A 23,127-nucleotide genomic window follows, 5' to 3' on the forward strand; every position below is an offset into this window, starting at 1 on the left:
GTTCCCATTAACTTCTTTAGCCCTGGTTAGCTACCTGGGAGACCAACACTGATTTGAGCAGATGGAGTCATGACGCTACATGCCCTTCGCCGCAAGAGGCCTCGTTTAGCCAAATTTTGACTTATACACGCCCACCCTCCTCGTCTGTTAGGCGCTTACTCGGTATGGACACGTGTGAGGCCACGCGATCGCTGAATTCCGCGGACCCGGCTGATACAACAGTACTCGAAACAAAAGGTATTGCGTACGACACGTAATTGATAACTCGTCACTTAACAGCGCTGACGCATGAGACGCTTGCGAGAGTTGCAGGCGTTCGGTCGCTCCTTTACAGCCACCTGTCTTGTATGGAGGCGGGGCGTGGATAGAATTCTACTGACGTCGTATCTTCTCTTAAGACGCTTCCGACCAGTACCTCCAAGGCGCTGGGCAAGGTACGTTCTTATGTTCTGTTCTGCTCAAACTAAAGTTATTTATCACAAAAATAAGTATTCACGTCTACAGCAGCTTTCTCCAACTTGTTTACCCACTGGTAAATTTTCCTTGCTGAACTTGAGCTACAAGAGACTTTGGCGGGTAGTCTGTCGACGATGGATTTTGCGCAAAGTTTTATTCATTGAAAATGAACACACTTCAAATTTTCCTACTCGTGTTTATGGAGATGTTGGTATGTTCCGTGACATGATAATCGTAGATGAAAGCGTGGCAAATGCTACAGGTGACAGGGGAAGTGGTAGGTGAGGGGGAGGGATATAGCAAATATTGTTCGAGACTTCACAAAGTACAAATGTATTTGAAAATATGAAAGCCTTGTTGCTCGGTAATGCCACTTTTCAAACCCAACATTTAGAAACATTTAAACGAGATCAACATCTCTTTCACACCACATTCGCATACATCGCACGCGTTTGCTGAAACACTTCCTCAGCATACGGATTAGTATAAAAAGAATAGTTTTTTAAAATGAGGGTACATTCTGCATAAAACAAATCTTGGACGCAATGCCATCGTAAGCGTGTCTGTGTAGCAACATTATATGTATAAATAGATAATATTTAAGTAGCGCCATGTTCGCCTCTTTTCTTTCGTCTCGCGTGTTTTCATGGCGTTTACTGTACAGAATATACGGGCACATGTACAAGCACAGCATTCAATCGAGACAGTATCTGTGCAATTTTGTTTTAATTCGACGAATGTTTCTCAGGGTTGACTACCCTTTCAATTATTAGCGAAAATGTGTGGACTATCATAAGAAGATGCCGCGACGTAAGTATATCGCATACAAAAGAAACATAATTGACGTCAAGAACGCTTGCTCCACAATTGGAAATACGTAAAAGAATGCATACACATGTTAATCTCATGTAAACTAAGCAGTGGTACATAGAGTCTATTGGTATGCTGATGCGCTTGCAAACTATGCAAAGCCTCCCTTGGCTCTAATGACTGCCTGCGTCAAGCTCGGCTTTGAATAGGCGGCCGTCGCTACCGGCAAATCGCTCCACCATGGTGCGCGCCAGTTGTCCTTCAGCTTCCGGAAGTTCATGAAAAAAGCTAATGCGATTTTGGACCGGCCTATTCGAGCACTTTGCCTACGCAAAAACACATAGAAAAAGCCTTCGTTCACACACACAGCCTTTCATACTCTTTTCCACTTTCCACAACAATCCTCGCCCCTTCCACTCTTTCTCTCTCCGCGCCGCGCGCGGGGACGCGAGTCCCACCTGCACTTCTCAGCTGTCTCAGTTTGACGTAGTGCACAGGAGCGTGCGTACAGCCGCCTTTCGACACAAACCTTTTATTTATCATTAATGAATAATCACTTCGAGTTGCGAGCTACCTAAGGCCCCCACAGCGTGCCAGCGCACGCTGTATCGAAGCAAGTCGTCAAACTAGTGTTCTCTTGCTCGAGCATTTTTTTTTTATTTCACACGTGTTATTTGTTGCGGTAGCTGGTGGCAAGCGGCTTCTGGTTTCCGATCGCGCGCTCCGCGCATTTTTCCTGGAGCGCAGTGCACGACTGCAGTTCGTCGCTTCCAGGCAACGTCGGGAACCGTCTTTTACCTGCTTAAACGAGAGAGCAGCTGAGCCTCGGTGCTTTTTTCCCGGACGCAACGACAGGTGAGTGGACTAACTCACAGACGCAATGTTTGCCGTAAAAGACTTAAGAGATTATGCAATGTCGCATTGCGAACGTCTCGTGAGTGAACCACAAATGAAATCTTACGGCTAGTATGCAGATTGGTGAATTTTAGCGACGATATACAGTCGACGCCAGAAATGACGAGACGACAAACGTGCGCTAAATTCCTACAAAAAAAAAGCTTTATTTTCGGTGACCTGTGTTTATAGTCAGCACACCATCTGTGTACTTGTCAGACAAATAGTTAACCTTTCTAAGGGTGTGAATTGCGCATGTGCAGTGTGATCAGTGACGGCTATAAACAGGGGTCGCCGAAAATAAAGTTTTTTTGTTGGAAGTTGGCGCACGCCTGTCGTCTCCTCTTTTCTGTCGTTGTTTATATCTGCGCTGCAATTGACCAATATGTTGTACCAACAAGCCCAACCGGCCACATTACTGGTATGCAGAGCTCGTTTCATCAGACCGATCCACAAAGTCATGCAGTGAAAAACATTGCGCTTAGGCGTATAACAATTAAGTACGACTCTGTCGTAAACTGCTAGCTATCGTCCGTTATTTGACAGTGTTGCGGCTACTCACGAGTGCTTACATTCTTTTATTTCGACGTTTACAATAAATCGCTAGAATCGTGCTGTCGCAGTGAATATAATAGAACATGTTTCACTGTCTATACTACGTAACTTATTTATGACAACAAGGTTGTGGGCTACAATGTATATTATAACATGGGCGGGCTAAACCGGAAAAAGTGGCATTGCGGACTTCCCACACTGTAGAAATAAATTTTACCACATGGAGTATTCCCACTCTCAGAAGGTGGCCTTTTTGCATACCGCTCCAACGGAAATGTGGTTACCGTGACCGAACATTGAATCCGCGATCTTGTTTTCAGCAACCAACCACCACATATAGCTATATAGGTATATAGTTCGGTGGTAAATTATTCTACATTCTGTTCGTTCCCTCAACGTATTAATAAATTTAACTTCATCATAAATGGTACGGCGTCAATACCAGTGCAACGATTTCATGTGCTTCGAAGTGATGTAGCTAGACTTTTATGAATGTAGCATTAGCTAATGCCAGTCAAATTATGAAAGTGAGTCTCGAAATTTAGATTCGCACTAGCCCTTCCTTTCCTCCTTTCTATTGTTGCACACCAAGCAAGCCCAGGAGTTGTATTACGAAGTCGGGACGCTGCAGCTGAAAATAATTTATTGAATGAATAAATTCTGGGGTTTTACGTGTCAATATCACGATTTGATTATGGGGCACGCCGTAGTGAGGGAATCCGGATTGCGTTTTCGCATTTCGTCCCCCATCGAGACGATTTTATTAACAATTGTTAAAGAAACAAACAAAAGATTTTATTTGCAATTGTTTCAGATTGTGATATTTTTTCACCGTTCTTTACGTACTGCATGCAACATGCGACTTTCGAGGATTCTGCGTTCATATTGACATTCCATGGACCCAGACAGCCTGTAGACACGTAAAAGCACGCGGTGTACCAAACGCGCGCGGTGGAGACTGGATGTTTCGCACTTGCCGTGCGCTTGTGAAATCAGGATGATCGTCAATTGCTTGAAAGGCTTAACGGCCTAGAGCACAAAGAAATACAATACCTTTGACCTTATTGCACGCTTACTATCGTTTGAACTTGTGATGCATCGCGAATTGCAAAAGCGTTAGCGTGAACTTGGAGAAACTATACCGACTATGTTGTGGGACATTGTTTCTCTCTTTAAAAACTCATAATAAAATGGTAATTCAGGTCCCGTCGAGCCAGCTACAGTTACAGGTGAAAAGTAATATTTGTATTCGGTAGCAAGTGGCGGTGATATTTTTAAAGCAAAGCTTCCTCTGCGCCGACGTCTCACACTGTGCACCCGCGAGGTTTGGTGTCTGCATTTATTCCATAAATTGTTAACAGTGTAGAGCATAAGCATAAACATCGCATTAAAATACACGTTTCATGGGGTAAAATAAATACAGCTATGCTAGTCACATCTTTCTTTTTCTTTTTTTTTGAATAGCATGTCATTATCCGTTACAATAAAGCTTCACGTGAGAGAATGTAACATGTGCGTTATCTCTTCAGATCCTTATTCTCTTTCTTTTGTCGTCTTTTTCTTCTCCCATGTTTTTTTTAACTTTATTGTGGGTTTTAACATACGGAAACTGCACGTTGTGTTATTATAGGGCATCGTAGTGATGGGCTGCGAATTAGTTTTGATCTCGTAGGGTTCTTTAACCTGCGCTTAAATATAAATGAACGTGTCTTTTTCTGCGTTTCGCCCCTATCGAAATGCGGTCGCCAGCACCGGGATTCAAACCCCGCGACCTCGTGCTGAGCAGCAGAACGCCTTAGCCACTAAGCTACCTAGACAGGTTCGTATAGAAGTTTTTCAAGCGAAGCTTGTATTGCGTTACAGATTTTTTTGGTGGTGGCGTAGTCACGCAAAAAGTCACGTGTGGCGCATACCCGCAATGGATATGGGGGTATGAGCCAAGGACAAGAAAGACAGAAAGAAAGAAAGAAAGAAAGACAGAAAGAAAGAAAGAAAGTAAGAAAGAAAGAAAGAAAGAAAGAAAGAAAGAGCAGGTGCGGGTAAGCGGCGCCGGTGCCGGATCATGTGACGCGCGCCACCAATCAGGGTCGTTTGGTGTGTCGCGGGGAGAGAAAGGGAAGGAAAGAGGGTTGGCGCGCGCTCCGCCGGGCTTCCCTCGTCTCAGCTTTCGGCGAACGGATGGGAACGCCACGCGGGATGCGCTCCGTCGAGGAGCAGGCTGCGTTTGAGCAATGGTGCAGCGAACTCGCTCGGGAAAGGGCTTGTCACCGACGTACCGATTCTAGCAGTTCCGAAGCCTAGGCAAAACGTCAGCGAATAGCCGCGGACCCCTAGTTGCGAGAGCGAGATGTTGAGGCCAAACGCCAGCGAAGACCCGCCGACATTTAGTTTAGAGCAAACGAAGCGGAACGCCTGCGACAGCGTCATCTTGCCACAAGCTTCACTTAACCCCATTTCCTCGACAGGGGAAAGGCTCTTAATTTTTTTTACATACATACTCACATGTTTTTATCATGTGTCCAAAAACACCACTAAGGCTACATATACAGTGTTCAGTAAAAATTGTACAACCACATGTCAACGACAATTCAATAACCACTGAAAGCGATCTGATAAAGTTGCTGACCAATATAGAACATTTCAGGTTTAATGAAATTTGGAGAAGCAGCTTCCTTGTACACCATTACACGTCGCGCTACTTTATAGAATATTTATGAATGCATCATTTAAAACCACACTTATCACCGTACAATTAGTTTTCATAGTTAGTGATACTGCTGCTTTACCCCTAAGAGTGCCCAAAAATACACTACAGCTGTATAATAACATCTAGAGAGACCTGATGAAACATGGGCCGGTATAACGTAAAACTACTCCAATCTGTTTTTATCCCAAATCGGACATTAGCCCTCCTTGATGGGTCAAAACGGGTCCAGCTCTGCCCATATGGGCGGCCGCACCACCCATATGTGCAGAGCTGAAGCCGTTTTGACCTATCACGGAGGGCTAATGTTCGATTTGGGATAAAAACAGATTAGGATAGTTTTACGTTATACCGGACAAGGTTATAACGGCGCGTTTGAGTGCAGGACACAGAAAGAATGCACGTAGGACAACTGCCGACGTCCTTCGACAATTTCCCTACGTCCATTCTTCCTGTGTCCTGTTCTCAAACGCACCGTTATAATCACGTACGTTTCATCAAGTCAGCAACCAATTAGCCCATCTGAGTCATTTAATTGCTAGAAAAACATTTCAAGCAGTCTCGGTGTTGCAAGGTAAATGCGGCTCTCGGCAATGCGCTCCCACCAAAATCCCTGTACCGTTGTCTGTGCTTTTTTTTTTTTTGGTTGGATTGATACACTTACAACTAGTTTGTCAACATGAAAATTCATTTGCGTAGACCTAGTTTTTTACTTATCAAGTGGCAGGTATAGTTGGCAAACGGGCATAAGCTGACAGGAGCATTTGTGCTGGAGTGTTTTAAGATTATGTTATGTACCCTTGGTCATCGCTTCTGCGGCGGCGCTTTAGGCACATGTAGCAAAATTAGGTAGTCATCTCCAAGAACGAGTCTGCATTAAGGTATCAAATCCCTACAGATCAGTTCAGGAGCATAGAAGGTGTTGCTTTCGCCACAATGGCTCTCAGCCGACAGTGTAGCACGTGTCCTATCGCAAAGATAAGCCTTATATAGAATGAATAAAAGCTTGTGTATTTTCTTTTTTGTAGGAAAAGTGTTGCAAACTCCCCTCACGCACGATCTGGTGCGTAGACATTCTAAAAGACTGCTTTTTGTGTAAAGAAACCGAGCTATCATATACTTACATTCTATGCTTGTCGTATTAGATGTATACGAGAAGTGGTCTACTATCATAATAACCACCATACCGGCCACTCATCAAATCAGCACAGCTATTACCTGGCGGAATGACAGCACAGGAGAAGGAAACCACGAAAAACACAGTGGCAAGAAGGGTGTTCGTGTATATATATATATATATATATATATATATATATATATATATATATATTGTAGGAAGTACACGCGCACGTAGGCAAACAAAAAGAAAGATTTATAGCGACGTATCGGCCGCGGGTCGGCCTTTCCAGACCCGCGCCAAGATTATATATATATATATATATATATATATATATATATATGCACGAGTGCATTCGCTGAAACGACCAACTGAGCCTGCGGCTGATTAGGACTAGCGGGTTATTAAATATTCGTCCTGATATCACGCAGTGGTTAGAATCATGCGGTTACGCGTAGAGATGAAAATGGTAAAGAAAAGATACATATTGCCTAAAAAAATGTGTTTTTTCCTTCATCAGATAAAAAATTTGCAATATTTCGGAGCCCTAAAAGTAATAACGTAAAGCTTAAACAAAATTCTGCAGAAAGAGAGCCTTTTCATCACCTTTCTGCACAAGTCCCCAAGAGAAATCAGCTCTGGTACCGACACGGAAGAGGGCGGGCGCTAGCTTTCTATTTGATATGTTTGTGCTTCGAAATATTTACACTGTTTCTCTAACTGTGAAACATTTACCTTATATTTTGATGTCACGTTGACTAGAAAAAAGAAAGACGGTTTCCTTCAGGCAAACAAATTTCCGATAATTTTGCATCTTTAGTTGCTCGGCAATGTCATAACTATAATGCAGGTTTGGGACATTTGACCTAAGCTTAAATTCCCTGGTGTTTCTTGTTATAGACGATAATAATTTATTTCTCAGCTTTAAAAACACAAAGATGACAGCTGCTACAAATGAAATACAAAACTGGAAATGTTTTTTCAGCTCACATGCGCGCATCAAGGCAAAAAATTGGTGGCGTCACGGAAACATGAACCATTGAAGGTTCGGGGAATCGTCTCGCTGAAACGCGATCCTGCGTTGCTCAAACACGCAAGCGGCGCTTACCTTATTGTTTTGCACTGCGTGCGTTTTCCCCTGTCTCCACAAGGAACGGGCCTGTGTTTCAACAAAGGCCACGCGACCGTGAGTCGCCGGCCATGCATGTCACATGATTGACGTCACGACATTTATTGTCCTTGCGTATCATGTACGCTACATTGCCAATCTGTAGGCCATGGTGCAAATTAACAAATTTATTCGTTCTTAAGAAGTGCTTCTCATAAGCTGGCAACCTCGCCCAGTCATAACCACTAGCGCTATAAGAAGTGCATAACAAGCTATAACGATCAGCGAGCGCTGTTCTCGCACGCAGCACTCGATGGTACAAAAAATGCTAGCTATTTATTACTACAAGCAAGTTTACAAGTCAGTGCCAGTCCCATGAACTTGATTCATGTGTGCACGGCCCAAGTTACACTTAAATAGCGTTTCATATTTGCAGGTACCTTGTACGTAATGGACATGAATGACAAGCCGCGCAATACCAGGAAAAAAACCCTAAATTTTTCCGTCGCAGTCATGAAGCTTTATAAGCCCGAGTTTTAACTGTGGGTCATTCCGCGGAGCAAAATTACGCCCCATGAGCAAAGTAGCGGCAAGTCATTCACAGCAGCAAGGCCCCGCAATTGTAAATGTCCTTTAATGCGATTCTCATTCTTTTGGAGCTTCAACCAGTTTGCGATGTTTGTCTGTATCTAACCTCTTCCACGCCAACTTGAGTCACTGGGTTTGTGCCACTCCGTGTGTGCCAGTCTTCAATGATTTGTGGAAAAAATAAATATATAAAAATAATTTAAAAGTTATCCGGTGCTGGACGGGATCGAACACGCGTCATATATACATTTAGACAATCCTGTCGGAATATATTCTCATAGACGCCCCACGCGCGGACTTCGCGGCGGCGCCGATAGATGTCGCAGCATGTCTTGAGGGAAGCGTGAGACAAGAGCCCAGCTACAGCACACGGCTCATACACGACGCGTTTCGACGGTGGCAAAATGGTGTGTCGCTACATTGATTCAATGCGAATTGCTTTAACGTCGACCGTCATTTTGAGATGAATTCTGCAAGAATTTTAATCTCAAAATAGGCAATGTTTTTACTTTGATGTCCGAGGTGGCGTCAATATACGTTTTGTTGCGTTTTGCAAAATCTGAAGCATGTGTGCGTTCCGGCGCGATAACTTGTGACTCGCGTGTTCCGGCGTAGCTTGTGACATGCAGCTAGAACTATGATTTATCCTTCCGCGGTGAAACAAAAAGGAACTTTGCAAGCTTCCGCAAATCCTTTGGTTCTAGACCCATTTATTTGGCCAACTGTAACTCTCCCGATTCCCGCTAACGCCACAACTTTGTGCAATACTCAAGTAATCCTGTACACTCTCCTCAAACTGTTCTTACGAAGGCATAATGACGGTAACGAAGAAACGGTATTCGTGATTGTTTAAACCCTTCGACAAATGAAGATTTCAGCTTCAAAAACATTTTAACCAGAAGTACCCAAGTCACAGTACGTCAGGGAAGAATTGAGATGAAATACCAACGTGTTTGTTGTTATGACAGATGTCTGATATCCCTCCTTCGCAAGAAAGCACTGCGTCATCCCCCAAGAACAGGAGATGGCGCATAAGGTTATCCCACACCCGCTAAGGAAATTGCTTTGTTAACCAGAAGCTTCGCAACACCTCAAGACCTGAGCTGTCGGCATCGCGATTTACGGTAAAGATGGGGCACGCGCATAATTTGGCATTACGGCAATAATTTTCTTGCTGTCAGTTTACCTCTTTATGCTTACACTACTGTTCATTCCACTACTATAAAAACGAATCTTAAAACGCGGCTGTGTTTGTATTTGCTTGCTTGTATTGTACCACATATCCAACCTTACTTATTCTTGGAGAAATTTTTTTTCGCTTCTTCGCTTTGTTTTCTGTTAATGCCCTTATTTATGTAATGCATTTGTTGGGGTCCTTCAAGGAGAAACATGATGATGATAATGATTATGATTATACTGATGTTTGAACCGTGACGGCCAGACGAATAGGTGGTCCATTTACACACTCGATTGCAGCAGATACGCACGATATACCGAATAGCTAATTTATTAGTGAGAGTTACACGACTCAGCGTCACTGAATATCATTAATGGTGGCTCTGCAGCGAAGCCTTCAGCAACGGCTTGATCCTGTGCTGCTCAATCTGGTCATGATGAGTCCACAGAATGAATCGCTGGTCTAGCCATTGTGGTAAATCAGTGGCCCATTTAGCTAAAGAACTCGGATCTGGTCTAGTTGCTTTCCTCCAGTGATTTGTGAAACTTCGCTCTCCACCCTCATGGTTTAATTGAGGCCACCTGTTGGCTTTATAGCTTTAGTTAATCCCGATTTGGCTAGCTAATGGATATTCTCGCCGTCATGAGTGATTTCGCACAGTCGAATTTCTACTTGACCTCGAGTGAAGCATTTATTTAAATCTGTAGCTCTCACAGAAAACGAGCACAGTAATTCCAAAGACTATCATCAGAAGTTTGTATCCCATACGAATGAATTACACTACGAATTGGACTAGAATGCATTGCACAACTGTGACAGAGATGGGAAAGAACTGATACTTGCTTGCTTGTTTTCTCGGGTTCGCTTTTCATTCCGTCGCCTAGTAGCAAGCGTCCAGAGCTAGCTGCGTATATGAAGCGTGGCGGCGACGCCGTCGTTCACACTTTCCTCACGTCTTCGCCTGCCTCACATGTGTTTTCTCTAAAATCAACCTTTAGTATTTAAAACACTATAGTGAAGGTAGGTGAACGGGTACGTTATAACGTACCAGTTCGCCTACCTTCACTATTTGCCTTTAAATCTCCTTGACTTTCCAGCATTCAGAAATACAAACCCAGTATCTTTATTTCATCAAGAAAAACCATTTTGTTTTTGCATACAAGTCACAAGAAAGCACCGAAGGCGACAGGGCAGAGCGCTATGAAGAAAGAAAAAGGGTTTTCCTTGATGAAAGAATCCTTCACCAACCAGTCCAAGCAGCCACCCTTGAGCACCTTTAATACGCCCATGTTGCTGATTCTCATGCTCCAGGTTCAATTTTTCGGTCATCTTGTAATCTGTCGATATCACCGTGCTAGTGGAGCCCCAATAGGCATGAAAGACATTCCTGCCTATGCCTACACGCCGAGTTGGGAAGAAATGAAAACGCTATTCCCATTAGTCCTTCAAAGAACTTAGGTCCGTATAGAATATGATTAATATGAAGTTTTTTGTTCAGCCACAACAGGACGAGGAGTGTTAACGCGAGGGCGTTAAGGGCCCCGTGTCGCAGAAAATCCGATGTCGATGTCGGCGCTGTAGCCGGCATTGGCGTCCTTTGAGCGAAAGTTGCCGTATATATTCTATACGGCCCTTAAGTTCTTCTTTCACTAAAGTTGCTCATAATTTATCTTACATTCTTTACGAAGTTATTCCTCGGAATTTTGAGAATAACCGCGCACAAACAAATGTAATGAAAAAAAAAACCCTACCAGGCATGCCTTTTATGTTAATTCTTCTCAGGCTTAAATATTACAAGTGCGAAACAATAACGAAAGATGGGCCCATGCAAGAGGCCGCGTTTATACCAGAAAGCTCGCCTTCGTGCATAGCAATCGCCGGAAACGTTTCCCGGGAAACATTACGGTTACATAAGCTCCCGTTGCCGGGAAGCGTGAGAAGCAGTCAGGGATCTTTGAATGCGATCGCGTTCCACTCTTAAAGGCGAGGCCTAAGCGTACTCAAATTGTCTTCAAACTGACATCGTACCTACATTTGCAGGTGCTGAGGCGCAGAACCTCAGAGTGTCAACCTTCGCATCGTCATGCTGGAAGTGGCAGAAATCTCAAGACAAACGTCGCCATTGAGAAACGGAGATGGGTACATCAATAGTGCATTCATCATCGATCCATCAGATGCTGGCAAGAAAGGCAGTGCAGGCGACAACCAACAGAAACACGCCTCGGTGCCGACTAGCAGCCTGCTGTCCGTTATTCGCCAAAGCCGATGGATGCTGCCGTTGATCTACACTCACATCTGGATGTCCGCAGCCTTTTCAATCATGCAGCCGTTTTTCCCGCCTTTGGTAGGTACTTTTGTAATGCCTACTTAGCTGCTTCAGCTAATCTTGAACAGGCGTCACAGGCCGAAATATAATAGGCAGCATTAATAAAAAAAATTGTACAGCTTTTCCTGAGGGCAGATTTCGCCACGCTTGATACAGATACAAAACAGTAAATTTTTGTGTAATCATACCGTTATATGCTATGACCTATATGAGTTAAGTTCTCTTCCGCATTCTTTGGTTCACCAAACAGGCAGAAATGCTTTTGGTGTCGTGTAAGGTCTGCGAAATAGACACTTTTCTTAGTTTGATTCTTTATGATTCATCGCATAGCAAGTACGATTACTTCCGTAGTATAAACACGGAGAGAAATGCAAAGGGAGAGGTGGACAACACTAGCGCTGCTTATGTATACCTGCCAGGAAGCAACCCCTAGCTGTAACACGAAGCAGCCCCTTGTCACCATGTGTGAACAATGCGCGTCGTCGCCGAGCTCGTTGTTTTATCTTCTCCCTTTACGCTGTTTTCTAGGGGGGTTCCTTTCTACACACAAGGACTTATCTAGTTGTGTTGATGTGTGTCAAGTGAATTTAATGCCGAGAGGAGAGGCGCTGATGCAACTGCATTATTCAGAACCACCGCTCACCTTCATGACACTGCAGTAGTTCACGCAAGGCAAATGCACTGCAACGCATGTCGGAGCCATGTCGGAGCCATGTCGGAGCCATGTCGGAGCCCTAAATTTGCTTTAAAACGTAATGATGAAAAATTACAAGATAAAGATTACCTTGGGGATATCCCATTCGAATATACAACTTACACGGGTGATTTTTTTTTAATTAGTAATCTATTTTTTTGTTTTGTTTCTGACGTCGCGTTATAGCGGATCCGTGTTGACGGTCAGCTAGCAGTTTGTACTGCTACGGCGAGGAAAGCTGACGTCGCGGTGATGCAACGCAGTCTGCGTAAGTGCTGTCACTAAGAAAAGCCAGCCACGACCACGCTCAAACACTGCATCAACTGTGCCTGTGTTCGAGCGAGGCAAACAGACATAGTACCCCCGAAGGATTTGAGAATTGACTTATACGCGTAGTGCACCAAGGAGCCACTGATGGCCACCTAGCAGGCACTTTCGGAAGTACGCTCGAGAGCAGCAGCAGAAGACAACATTTTGCAGCAAGAATGGCTGAAGTTCACGGCTGTGACTTCCCTTTTTTTCGGGTGCCATACTGCTTCTTCTGCGGTGACAGCTGCAGGAAAGGTGCGGGCCACTATATGATCACAGCGGACATGTACACGATCACGATGTTACCGGAGCTTGGAACAACCCAGTCCGCACACGTGCCAGGTGCGTCCCACAGACAAGGGCAATAACGTCCATTCATACGAAGTGGAGTTCATGTAAAGTAGCCGCTTGGTTTTGTTGAGTGATACGATGTCTCGATCGTTTTTACAGCGTAAGCTGCTGTGGCTTCATTCCAATAGCCGTTTCGGTTGGCAATGTTGTCCGCCGCCGCCGGTGTCCGTCGCAGGAATCACCGGGAATCAGAAAAAAATTTAGTAGACTTTCCCCTGTCGAGGAAATGGGGTAAGCGAAGCTTGTCGTACGTTTCTTCGGTGCTCCTCCAAACGAATTGCACTGACGAGTACTACGTCGTGCTCGAACAACAACCGGTCACACACACTGCTGCTGGCTCTGAAGTTCCGGTTGAGAAATTCACGTTGAAAACTTGCCGTCGCACCGGGAAAGTTGAACCTAGCGTTGCTGAGGCTTGCGCCACCGTTGTCGGGCTCCTGGAGGGCTAGACGACGCTGACGTTTGACCTCAACATCGCACTCCCTCAACTCGGGGTCCGCGGCTCTTCGCTGACGTTTCGCCTGGGCTTCCGAAGCCCTCACGCTAGAATCGGCATGTCGACAACGAACCCTTTCCAGAGCGCCTTCATTCTGGATGAATTTCCATAAATTTCTTCAAAATCAAATCTGTCCATTACTAAAGCCAATGATAGGGGGTACGCAAACACGGCCTCCCCATTACGACGACAGAAGACAATTGAAATTCTACGCTGGAATGATTAGCGGCAACGCAGCCAGCTGTGCAAGCAGACGACGACGACGAACGTGAGAGCAGTGGCACGAGTGCATGCCGGTGCAGCTCTGAGAGCAGCTGGTTTTTTTAGCGTTACATCACCCGTGCAGGCTAGCGTACACAAGCTTAGCTGGAAAAAATACCCAGTTCCCTCTGGTATCGAGCCCGGACCCGCAACGCGGGAGTCAGCTACTTTACGATTGAGCCACGCCAGCGCTTGCTAGCTTGCAGCGGAGCATGTCCTATACACACGAGCGCGCGATCCTCTACTGCGTGCTGCCCGAAATCAAGCTCCAATGGAGCCGCACCTCCAGCTTACGCTGTGGCTGTGTTGTATGTGCCGCGCAGGCCTGTGATTTTTTTAAGGGAAGCTTTATAGGCGCACAAGTTTCGGCGGCGGTGGTGGTGGTCACGCTGAAAAGTGGGCCGATACTGGTGATTATGCAGAAAGGGTTCAAGCTCAATGGCACATACCCCTGTGGGCTCGGGGACCTGTAACGCGCCCTTGAACTACCTTTGTCACACGTGAGACCCAAAAAGACAAAATCACCAGCCCTACCCCTGTCAAGGAAATAGGGGTAAGCGAAGATTGTCGTCCAATTCTAGCATGAGGGCTTCCGAAGGCCTGGAGAAACGGCAGCGAAGAACCGCGGACCCCGAGTTGCGGGAGCGCGATGTTTAGGCCAAACGTCAGCGAAGAGCCGCCGACCCTGAGTTTAGGGCAAACAAAGCGGAATGCCTGCGACAGTGTCGTCTTGTCACAAGCTTCGCCTACCCACATTTTCTCGACAGGGGAAGGGCTCTAGCTCTACCCTTGCGTAATACCGTTTCTCTACGTCACTAATAGGCACACGTCGTTGATGCCGGCTTACATCCCAAATGACTCAGCACAGCAGGATGCCTGCACACATTATAGTGATTTTTCTGCCGATGGATACATGTAAAATTGCCGAATTACTGCCGTCAAAGTCGCCCCAAGACGAGCAACCACGAATTTGTCAATGGAAATGCGTACACTATAGTTAACGAAGTCACCAAACGCACGAGTGAATAAAAGTGTGGGTTAGCGCTGTTCCACCGGCATGATTCCGCTGCATACGTCGATGAACTGCATGTCCTTCCCGCTGCAGCTCTCGCAATTTCCCAATCACAGCGTAGTCCCTTAGCGACCTGCTTGGAAATATACAAAGCTAAAGTTATGCCAGCTTTTCAATATCTCCCTTTCGAATGTTAGGGAAGAGAGATGTCACATGATATATTTAAAGGCGGAGCAACGCCGGCCAAGGTAGATGGGCGCTTGCGGTAAGGCCGTGTTTAGTCTTTTGTGGCGTAGGCATTGCCCTCCTACCCCACAAAAGATCCGAAAAAATTCGACTGAGTACAAAATGCACACTCAAAAATGGACTACGCTGTGAAACAAAAAAGCACTCACTCTGCATGGTAAGTCTGCTCAGACTGCATCGAGGCGTAAAGAATTCCCAAACCTGACGCGAAGTTTTCAGCAAAAATTAAGCAGGTATCCTCAACCTGAGCTACCCCTTTTCTTTTCTAACATATTTCTCAAGAAACCACAATACTGAACATGTCCTCTGGCGAAAAGAATAAAGCTGTTAAAGAAGCACTTGCCTGTAGTCATTCCGATAAAACAGAGCGTTGTTTGAGCCCCTTACAAACGAGGCAAGGCAAAAACGTAGCACTTAAATAGGTCATCAGTTCGACATGAAGCAATTAGCAACAGTTCAAAATGCATGAAGCCACGCATAAAATAGATGGAAAAACAGTAACTGCATGACAGCTGGTTTGATCACTTATCTGACCGCATAAAGCCAACAAAATTAATCCTTGCAAACCTCAGCAGCTTTAACATACAACACGATGATGCACTTGTACAGTCGTGCACCCTGGCTAGAGCAACACTGAAGAGAAGCGGCACACCATAGAAGCGGCAAGCAGCATTCAGAAACTAAACGAAATGTCTTTAGCCCGTGTTTCTTTCAGACTAACCAAACAAAATATCGACAGGCCATGATTAAATTCATCGCTTACTCATGCAAACATCTTCAAGTGCAAAAAAAAAAAAAATGCTGGCTCTCCCGTAATCTAGAGTAGATGTAAGCATGAAATGGCTGCCGACCAAGCAGATTGGTGCCGCGACACAGGCCTGCAAGCTTAACGAGTCGAAATGAACCTGTTCTGAACTTAACCTCGTTGCAAGTCTCGTCTCGGCGAAACAATCACCCGCGGCGCGCCGGACGCTGCCGGCCTGGTAACGAAGCGTGGCGCTATCTCTCGAAGGAGGTGGCGCAATATCCGCCCCGCGGAACTCACGGACCGTTGGCGTTGAAAAGAGCCCATGCAACCCTGTCTCAGCGCCAAAAGATGACAATCAAGCGTACGGTGCACTGTAGCTGCCTTTTGAACGTTGCCATTGGAAATGACAAATTAAACTTCAGCGTGCTAGAAGTTATACCCACCGTGGTTGCTTCATAGCTATGGTATTGGGATGCTGAGCACGAGGTCGCGGGATCGAATCCCGGCCACGGCGGCCGCATTTCTATGGGGGCGAAATGCGATAACACCCGTGTACTTAGATTTAGGTGCACGGTAAATAAACCCTGGTGGTCCGAATTATGCCGGAGCCCCCCCACTACGGCGTGCCTCATAATCAGATCGTGGTTTTAGCACATAAAACCCCATAATTTAAGTACTAGAAGTTACAGCTTGAGTGATATTGTGATCAAACATTAGTAAGAAATCAAAATCAATATTTTTTAGCTTGTCTGGGCAGTAACAAGCGTATGTAATGCGGGTCCTGTACAGGTGGTGGGGGGCCAGAGACAGCATTTTCTTAAGGTTTGACTGGTTGCCCAGAGGATCTCGTTTTGCTCTCACAACGATGCCTGAATGTTGTCGTTCCGTTCTCGCCCCATTCCCGTCTTTAGTGCCCGGATAACGGCTCTGGATTGTGGCTTAACATCTCTTGAAGGTCGCCGACAACGGCAGTAAAAAGCATTTCATCCTTAAAATACCCGAAATAACAAAAAAACATGGGAACAAGAAATATCCCGCCAAACGGCAGTGATCCATTATAGCCGTTGCTGCCGCTCATGTGCTCTCACGGGGAATAATTAGAGCCATGTCACCATCAAGTGCTTGCAGGTATTTGAGCACCCCACCGCACAACAATTCTTCGATATGCCTTCAAGCATTGGCCACCGTACACGTACGAAGGGGACTGCTTTTATCGCTCCGAAAACTTGAATCAAGCAGAGAAGAATGAGTAACGACAGAGATAACTACGGCGCACGACTAACTCTTTTCACGAGAGCACTGCGCAAGGCCGCCACCAGTGGCTCGTTCGTCGGCAAGCACTATACGCGTATAGGCTATCTTGGCTATCTTGGATATATATCAGTTGTCAGATTAGCATACATCTGTGAAGAATTTTTTCGACCGTCGTGACGGCAACAGCACTCTCCAGTCGCCTGGTATACAGCTTCAATACAACAAACTCTTTGTTTGGAAATAGCATAGCTTCAAACACTGAAAAAATCCTCTGCGCAGTTGCTGAAAGCAATGGCAATGTCACAGCTTTTCTCTTAGCATTCGTGCCCCGTAGTAAAGACTAAAAATTACAGATTTTAGTAGCATTACAAACGAACGTTAACTAGGTGTATTACAAGACAACTCTCCCCTTCTGCAAGTTTCGTTAATAGTTGGCTGTAGCAGACCTATGTATTTGTAGCAGATCGCTGTTGCCCAGTTTGGGATTGAGTTACGTGAAAAAAACGCATAAGCTTGTTTTCTGCACAAATTCCTCACAAAAGAAAAAAAAACACAAATAAAGTGCCAGCGGTGTTTTGCGATAACTCCAAAGGAACCGTTCGTCCACGTAGCACGTTGAGACACTTTGCTTCCACAAACGTAGTACACTGTACAGCAGACTGGCTTCTCGTGGGAAGGAGCTGCAGGTGGTGTCACACTGTGATTATAAATAAATAAATAAATAAATAAATAAATAAATAAATAAATAAATAAATAAATAAATAAGTAAATAAATAAATAAATAAATCACCGGCACGTTCTTTGTGTCGGCTAACACTCATCTCGGAGCGATTTTTTTAGAAGTCTCTCAATGCAAAGTATGGTGGAACAACATCCAATACCGGTGCATTCATGACTTCTGTTTTTTCCTTATTGTGTGTCGTTTTTTTTCTGTTTATTTTACACGCTAACAAGGCTGCTGCCGCTGGTCTGGAAGCTTGGAAATACGGATTTTTCTTTTCTGCCACTAAGGTCGCGATGTTGCTGGGATCTGTGCTAAATCAACGGCTTGTAAGTGTCATGCGATCTTTTTGGAACGGATTTTCACTAGCCACAAAAGGCTAGCTTTTGCATCGATGTTGTCTTACTTCTAGATGGCTATTACATCACCACGGAAGTGCTATTTGTCAGGACAGATTGGTTTTCTGCTATTTACGGTTCTTCTCGGGTAAGTTTTTACTTGTTTTTGTGTGCGTACTGTCTAGCTCCATAGCTGTTACTTGAGCTCGCATGTGTGGGCACCAGATAGTTCGTGATGTGAAAAATAATACGGTGTTGGCCAAATTCGTTGACGCCTAAGGAAGCCATTCTAGCGCTAATAAAACAGCCACGAAAAATAGCCACGGGTGCAACGTGATGTCCTGGCTTCTGTTCTTTGCGCCTGTTTTGTTGGTGCTACAGTGATTTTCTCATGTACCTGGACTGTGAAACTGGTGTTGTCAATGTGGTACCACCATCGTATATGAAAATATCCGATGGTAAACCTGAGAGTCATGTTAATGACCGTGCACGGAAGCATGATATATTAATATATATCTAACTCCCACATTGCATAGCTTGCATGTGTGAGCCCCAGCATAGTACATGAAGATGTACTAGAAGATGTACTAGATGTACTAGAAAGTTAGCCATTAATAGTTTTAAGAGGCACGAATACTAGTTGTGCGACAGCTTGATGGAATGGCATCTTGATCAGAGCATGCACATTTTCATATATATACAGGGTGTTTCACCGAACACCTTCAAAAATTCTTAAAGGTTGGCTGTGGCAGATAGCCCAATTCTGGTTAATGAGCTGGTCTACACGATGAGGCGGACATTACTTGCACAAAAAGTTGAAATGCATAATCTATTATTAGCAGAAATCCACTAATTAAGTTTCTAACTAATTACCTGACGGCCCATATTGCAATTTACAAATTGTAGCCGCGGAGTTCGCAAGGCGGATCCACTTGGAATTAATTCTCAGGATGACACCAATTTCGAGATAATAATTCCCGAACTTTGCGGAGAAATGCATTGGCGTTCCATTTAATTTTGTGCTTCAATGCATAAAGCGACATTTTTTAAAGAATTTAACTGTCACATCCTTACTGATTTTATTCATCTTTATGAAAATTAAGGCAAAATAAACTATTATGTTTAATACAAATTTCAGGTGAAACGCTCCATCCCTTTTTTACGGATGTTAATTGTAACATACGTAATACCTAACATGTCAGTGAAGCAACATAGACGCGTTGCTGGAATGCGGAGACCTTTATCGGTCAACATTTGACCTCTTTTTACGCGCAAGCGTACATGGCTCGCCAGTCAAATCGGCGAGGCGATGTTTGAAGCCGCGAAGGACGCGAGCTCTGGAGAAGGAAGGCGCCTGGAGGCGGAGAAGAGAATCGTGCGCTGGGGAAAGTACGAAGGAGCATAGAAGGAGAGTGCTGGGCTCGCGTACAAGCAAAGCCACTTAGAGGAAAGTATGGGTGGCGCTCAGCGAAGCGGGGAAGTAAAGATAAATGGACGTTACGGGGAAGGAGACAGGAGGTGACGCGTCGCGGAGCAGGAGGTTGGGCGGGTACGAGTCGTCGGCGCACCTATAGACTCTGCCGCGCAAGCAGCGAGCGAAGTGGCTTTCGTGCTTTTTGTAGCGTTAGCTACACTGGCCTAGCCAAGCCCGTTTCGCGCGGCACATCAAGAGCCGTGCTGCGCATGCGCAAGGATCAGTGATGTCACACGGCTTGCGCACCGGAGCCACCGGAGCCGGCACCTCTCGCGCACTCCGCCGCCGCCGCGCGCGACTCACCGCCGCCGGTCTGCGCATTCCAGAGGAGTGACGTCGTAGCCGTGGTAGACGCACTGGCGCCGGCGCGCGCTCGCTGTGCAGTCGCCGTCTGACACTGCGCTGGAGCCGCTGCGCTTCTGACTGGCGTTTGCCAGTGTGGTATAGCCATGGAGAAGGAGAGCGCAAATACTGCTCAACAGCGCAGAAGAACGGAGAAGCTTGACTCATAAGAATAATCTTATCTTAAGAATAAGCTAAGAATAATCAGCTGAACCTTTGCTAACGCTACGTATATCCTGGCATAGCCGACCTAAGCCACTGCAACTTTTATCGTTTCAACGCAAACTAAGCGAAGAGAACGCAGCACGCTCAAAGATATGAGCCGCCGAAGCGCCCAGACTCTGCCCTCAACACAGATCACTTTCAACAGAGCACGTGCGGCCGCGGGATACGCAGTTGCTGCCGCACCACCCGGAGCCTAGCGAACGACAGAAGATGGCACGCTTCCTTTCCGGTTTCCTTCCTTGCACGCGCGCGATTGAAGCACCATCGTCGGCTCACCGTCGCTCGCTTTCTCTCGAGCATACAGTATACGGCGCGCGTGGGGGAGGGGGGGGGGGCATGTTATCAACCTTTCACTTTATAGGGAACATCGCGGCGATGACGACTACGGAAGAAAAGCGCCTGCCGTGCCCATATAAGTGCTATTGCAATTATATAGGAATGGCAGTCATACGCTTGCCGGTAGCATGCGTTCACGACGTGAAACGTGATTGTAATTTTTTGACGACGGAAAATGAATGAATGAATTAATTAATTAATTAATGCAAATTGGGTAAACGAGATAACGCTGAGCCCGGAGTTAGTATTTTGACAAATGGATTGTCTTCATCAGTGCACCAGCTGCTTTAAGCGGCGCCTGCTTCGGTTTTGCGAGACCCTTCCAAGGAAGAAAGGTGTTGCCCTGACGAACACATGCCCTTTGCCAAAACGTAGGCTTCGGGCTCAGGCTTACCTTGTTTGCTGATCTGTAACTTGTCAGCGTCACGATGACAAGTTTGGCGCTCCTTGGCTCCCTGAATTTACATTATGTACTCGCAATTTTTCATTTACAAAGGCTACAATATTCAATGCACGTATCTTGCAGGCTAATGTACTGGTCACCCGGCGGCAACGTTTTCCTTGGCCTCTGTCTAGTACTCGCCATCGTTGGTGGCTTTTTTTCGACCGTGTACCTCGTTTCGGCGTATGCTGTTGTCACTGCGGAGTTTCCGGTACACACGGGACTCATAATTGTAGGTGGCAACTCGCCTAAACTCGTTTCCTTTTACCGCATTTACTCACATGCTGCTCGTACTCGCATAATGCTCGCACACCCGCATTGGGGGTCAAAAGCTTTTTCCTCGAGTAATCATCACGCTCTCGAAATTTTCTGCAGCAACAGTCGTCTGCTTCTTCAGACATCACCGTTGACACCGACTCTGACTACGTCGGGCTAAAGTCACTTTATTTATTCGTTTAGTGATTTTAAGTTCCGTTAGTGTCTGCAACTAAATGGCCTTTGTAGTTACTGCTTGTATAGAGACTTATGTTATTACATAAGTATCTGCTGTTTATCAGTAATATTTTGGATTTACAACGGCTGTCGTGACTTTATATATCTTTTTTAGCACTAGAGTGTTCTACCGGAAAAGTGTTCTCGCGTAATTATCGAACCCCCAACATCGCATCAATTTTCCGCGAAAAAACGTGAGCATTATGCGAGTAAATACGATATATTTCACTGCTTTTTGTGTAGGCGAACCAATTTAAAATCGGCATTTTTTTTTAAAGATGGCTGTGCGTCTTTTGACTCAGTTATGAAGAACACGAAAATTGTTAGACAAGCCATTCGAGATTATCTGGAAAAAATTACAAGATGACTTACCAACAAGCCTATGTTGCCACCCTTATAGCCTAGCATGTCCTCCTCCGGTATCTTCAGACCACGAACGGCATGTGCTTATCAGCGTGGCATTGCGTTCCTGTCGAGGAAAGCGGCGAGCACAGAATGTTAAATAAAAGAAGTGTATACGGAACATTAATAATGATTATTAATGGGGAGCAAAAAAATATATAATAGTTTTACGAGAGTGTTATCCCACTTCTGCTAGTATTCAAAGTGTTCTCGCTTATAGCCAGAGCGTCAATGATCTCTCTAATTTCTTGGTCCCAATTTTTGGCTGCTATCACGGTGTTGTGCGTCTCAACGTTGCACCGGCAGCTGCGGTGGTGCTTAGCCAGATAACCAGATTGCCCTCCGTTTAAGATAGAGGCACGTTCTCTGGCTCGGTCATTCACAAATATTGCGTTAGGCCTATGTAACACAGGCTACAGGAGAGGAGAATTCTGTGCATCACATGAGCATACCTGATGCGGTATGACTTCTAAAGCACAGGGCGCCATATTTCGAGTTAATGCGGCGTTTCGTCGTTACGTTTTGTCCAGTGTTCTTTGATTCTATTCACAGTTTTCTCATGGATGTGTGCTAACTGGCTCAGGTTCAGACGCTGTCGATATTATTTTTTTCATTTGCTGAAATTACACGGTGCCCAGGCTACGTCTCAGCTATGAAAAGCACCGTAATGGAGAACTGAGGAGTAATTTTCACCAACTGGCATTCTTTAGCGCCACAGTCATTCAACTACCCCTGTGTGTGTTAAAGTTGCTCCAAACCTCTAAAGACTATGTTTACTTTCATACGTATGCCAGAGTGCACTCTTCGCTACTGAGAATCAAACACACGACACGAAGCTGCTGTGGCCGCTACTGCGCGAATAATGTAACTGAAGATAGATAGCTTAAAGAAAAATCATACGTAACATGCCAGATGAAGATATTGCAGTGTACAAAGCTTATTGATCAACTTTCATCAAACTATACTTACGATTCATAGTTGACCGTCTACGCTGTTCTTTCATTTGAACATGATTTCTTAACATTTAACGAATAAACCATCACATCTATAATGTGTCCCTATTGTTTCAGAATATAAGTATGTGTCAACCACATTAAAAGTTCCACACGTCCTATCTTTCCAGTCTACAATGGAATTCATGTGGGGCACAGGATGTATGATCGGGTCTGGCATCGGCGGGGTGCTAATCGACGTAAGTAAAAAAATGCGCGGATGCTTACCTCAACCGTGACTAAACCCAGTACTCTCA

The 23,127-nt window shown here is 45.2% G+C and overlaps 1 protein-coding gene across 1 annotated transcript in view; it reads left to right on the forward strand.

The window, feature by feature from the left end:
- The first annotated feature begins 1,814 nt into the window (after nucleotides 1–1,814).
- The window catches only part of LOC119460613 (MFS-type transporter SLC18B1-like), a 41,510-nt gene continuing 20,197 nt past the window's right edge, over nucleotides 1,815–23,127 (forward strand). The window contains exons 1-6 of the mRNA XM_037721635.2: nucleotides 1,815–2,121; nucleotides 11,450–11,753; nucleotides 18,061–18,156; nucleotides 18,240–18,313; nucleotides 21,069–21,216; nucleotides 23,002–23,070. Coding sequence (XP_037577563.1) covers nucleotides 11,493–11,753; nucleotides 18,061–18,156; nucleotides 18,240–18,313; nucleotides 21,069–21,216; nucleotides 23,002–23,070 — 648 coding nt within the window. The 5' untranslated portion in view covers nucleotides 1,815–2,121; nucleotides 11,450–11,492. The remainder of the gene's footprint in view (nucleotides 2,122–11,449; nucleotides 11,754–18,060; nucleotides 18,157–18,239; nucleotides 18,314–21,068; nucleotides 21,217–23,001; nucleotides 23,071–23,127) is intronic.

Source organism: Dermacentor silvarum, chromosome 8 (assembly GCF_013339745.2).
Source record: "Dermacentor silvarum isolate Dsil-2018 chromosome 8, BIME_Dsil_1.4, whole genome shotgun sequence".
Classification (NCBI taxonomy): Eukaryota; Metazoa; Arthropoda; class Arachnida; order Ixodida; family Ixodidae; genus Dermacentor; species Dermacentor silvarum.